The sequence below is a fragment of the Sinocyclocheilus anshuiensis genome, unplaced genomic scaffold (genome assembly GCF_001515605.1).
Source record: "Sinocyclocheilus anshuiensis isolate Anshui unplaced genomic scaffold, SAMN03320099.WGS_v1.1 scaffold23990, whole genome shotgun sequence".
NCBI classification, from domain to species: domain Eukaryota; kingdom Metazoa; phylum Chordata; class Actinopteri; order Cypriniformes; family Cyprinidae; genus Sinocyclocheilus; species Sinocyclocheilus anshuiensis.
This window is the reverse complement of record NW_015559879.1, coordinates 1-1,209: the sequence shown is the minus strand read 5'-3', so window position 1 is coordinate 1,209 and position 1,209 is coordinate 1. Positions and strand designations below refer to the sequence as shown.

The following is a 1,209-nucleotide window of genomic DNA, read 5'->3' as shown; positions in this document are numbered from 1 at the left end:
ATGGGTACAGCTTATTTGAGCTGAAGTTGACAATGAACAGCGTCGCATGTGTGATCTGTGGCCTCTGCACTGAATCTCTTGTGTCCACATCTGAGTGTCTCCTTTGTCAAAAGCAGCTGCTCCCAGCACCTGTACAGGAGCCCCACAGTCCAGCTCTCTACACACAACCTCTGCATCCTGCTGGTCAAAGGCAGCGGCACACACTGTGTACCATGTGTTCCCCTGAAGAATTTCTAATCTCCCAGAACACAGGTGAAATCCATTAACGAGTCTGGGGTGGCGACCTGTGTTTATATTACATAAGTAAATATCAATGTAACAAAATGTGTGATGCTAATTAATTCATTATTGAGATAAACATCAGTTCCTTTAAATATTTTTTTATAATAAAACATTTAAAGAAATTAGACTGTCTTACCTAAGCATTTGACTCCAGCATCTTCATGATGACCACAGTTACTTACACCCCATCCACTTGATGCACAGTTCTTCAGTGTAGACTCTGATCCAGTACAGGCCACATCATCCATCCAGATTGGTCCTGATCCTGGTCCAAAATGAGCACCACCCAGAGCCTCAACAGCCTCTCCACATCCCAGTTCTCTACACACCACTTTAGCATCAGTCATACCCCAGTCATCACCACACACTGTTCCCCACTGACCATCATGATGGACCTCCACTCTACCACTGCAGGGACTGTTACCACCAACCAACCTAACAGTCTCAAAATCTGTACAAAGAAGAGAGAAAGGGATTTAACCACCTACAAGAAGAATATTGCAATGTTGAGAAACATAAGATATAAAAAAGTTAGTAAATACAAATATACATGTACTTCAAGATAGACGAGAGAATATATACAAATAATCCTGTCATTAAATTGTTAGTCTGTAAAAGCTCAAATTTAACTGACAATTAATGAACTATTGTCATGAGATATAGTTTGTAGATACTACACAGGCATCTATTCAGTTTCTAGTGATATAAGGCCAACATAGATAAACTTCTAATTTAGACAAGTATAATTTCACCTCTTACTGTCTATTTTGTACATACCAGATGTGGTTAGAGTGAATATGAAGGAGAGTAAAACGAGTGTCAGGCATCCCTCCATCTTCTTCTGCTGGTCACACCGTCTGTTTGACTGTCAGCACAAGTTTCTCCTCTGCTCCCTCAAACACACTGAAGAAACTGGCTCCTGTCGGC

General features: G+C 41.0%; 1 protein-coding gene across 1 annotated transcript; it reads right to left on the bottom strand.

The window, feature by feature from the left end:
• Nucleotides 1–62: 62 nt before the first annotated feature.
• Nucleotides 63–1,203, bottom strand: LOC107681640 (scavenger receptor cysteine-rich domain-containing group B protein-like; the record flags this gene model as incomplete). The annotated part of the gene is made up of 3 exons (XM_016477957.1): nucleotides 1,060–1,203; nucleotides 419–733; nucleotides 63–284 (listed from the first exon to the last, which is right to left on the bottom strand). Coding segments are annotated over exons 1-3 (595 nt in total), but the record flags the coding sequence as incomplete, so codon positions are not given.
• Nucleotides 1,204–1,209: the final 6 nt, after the last annotated feature.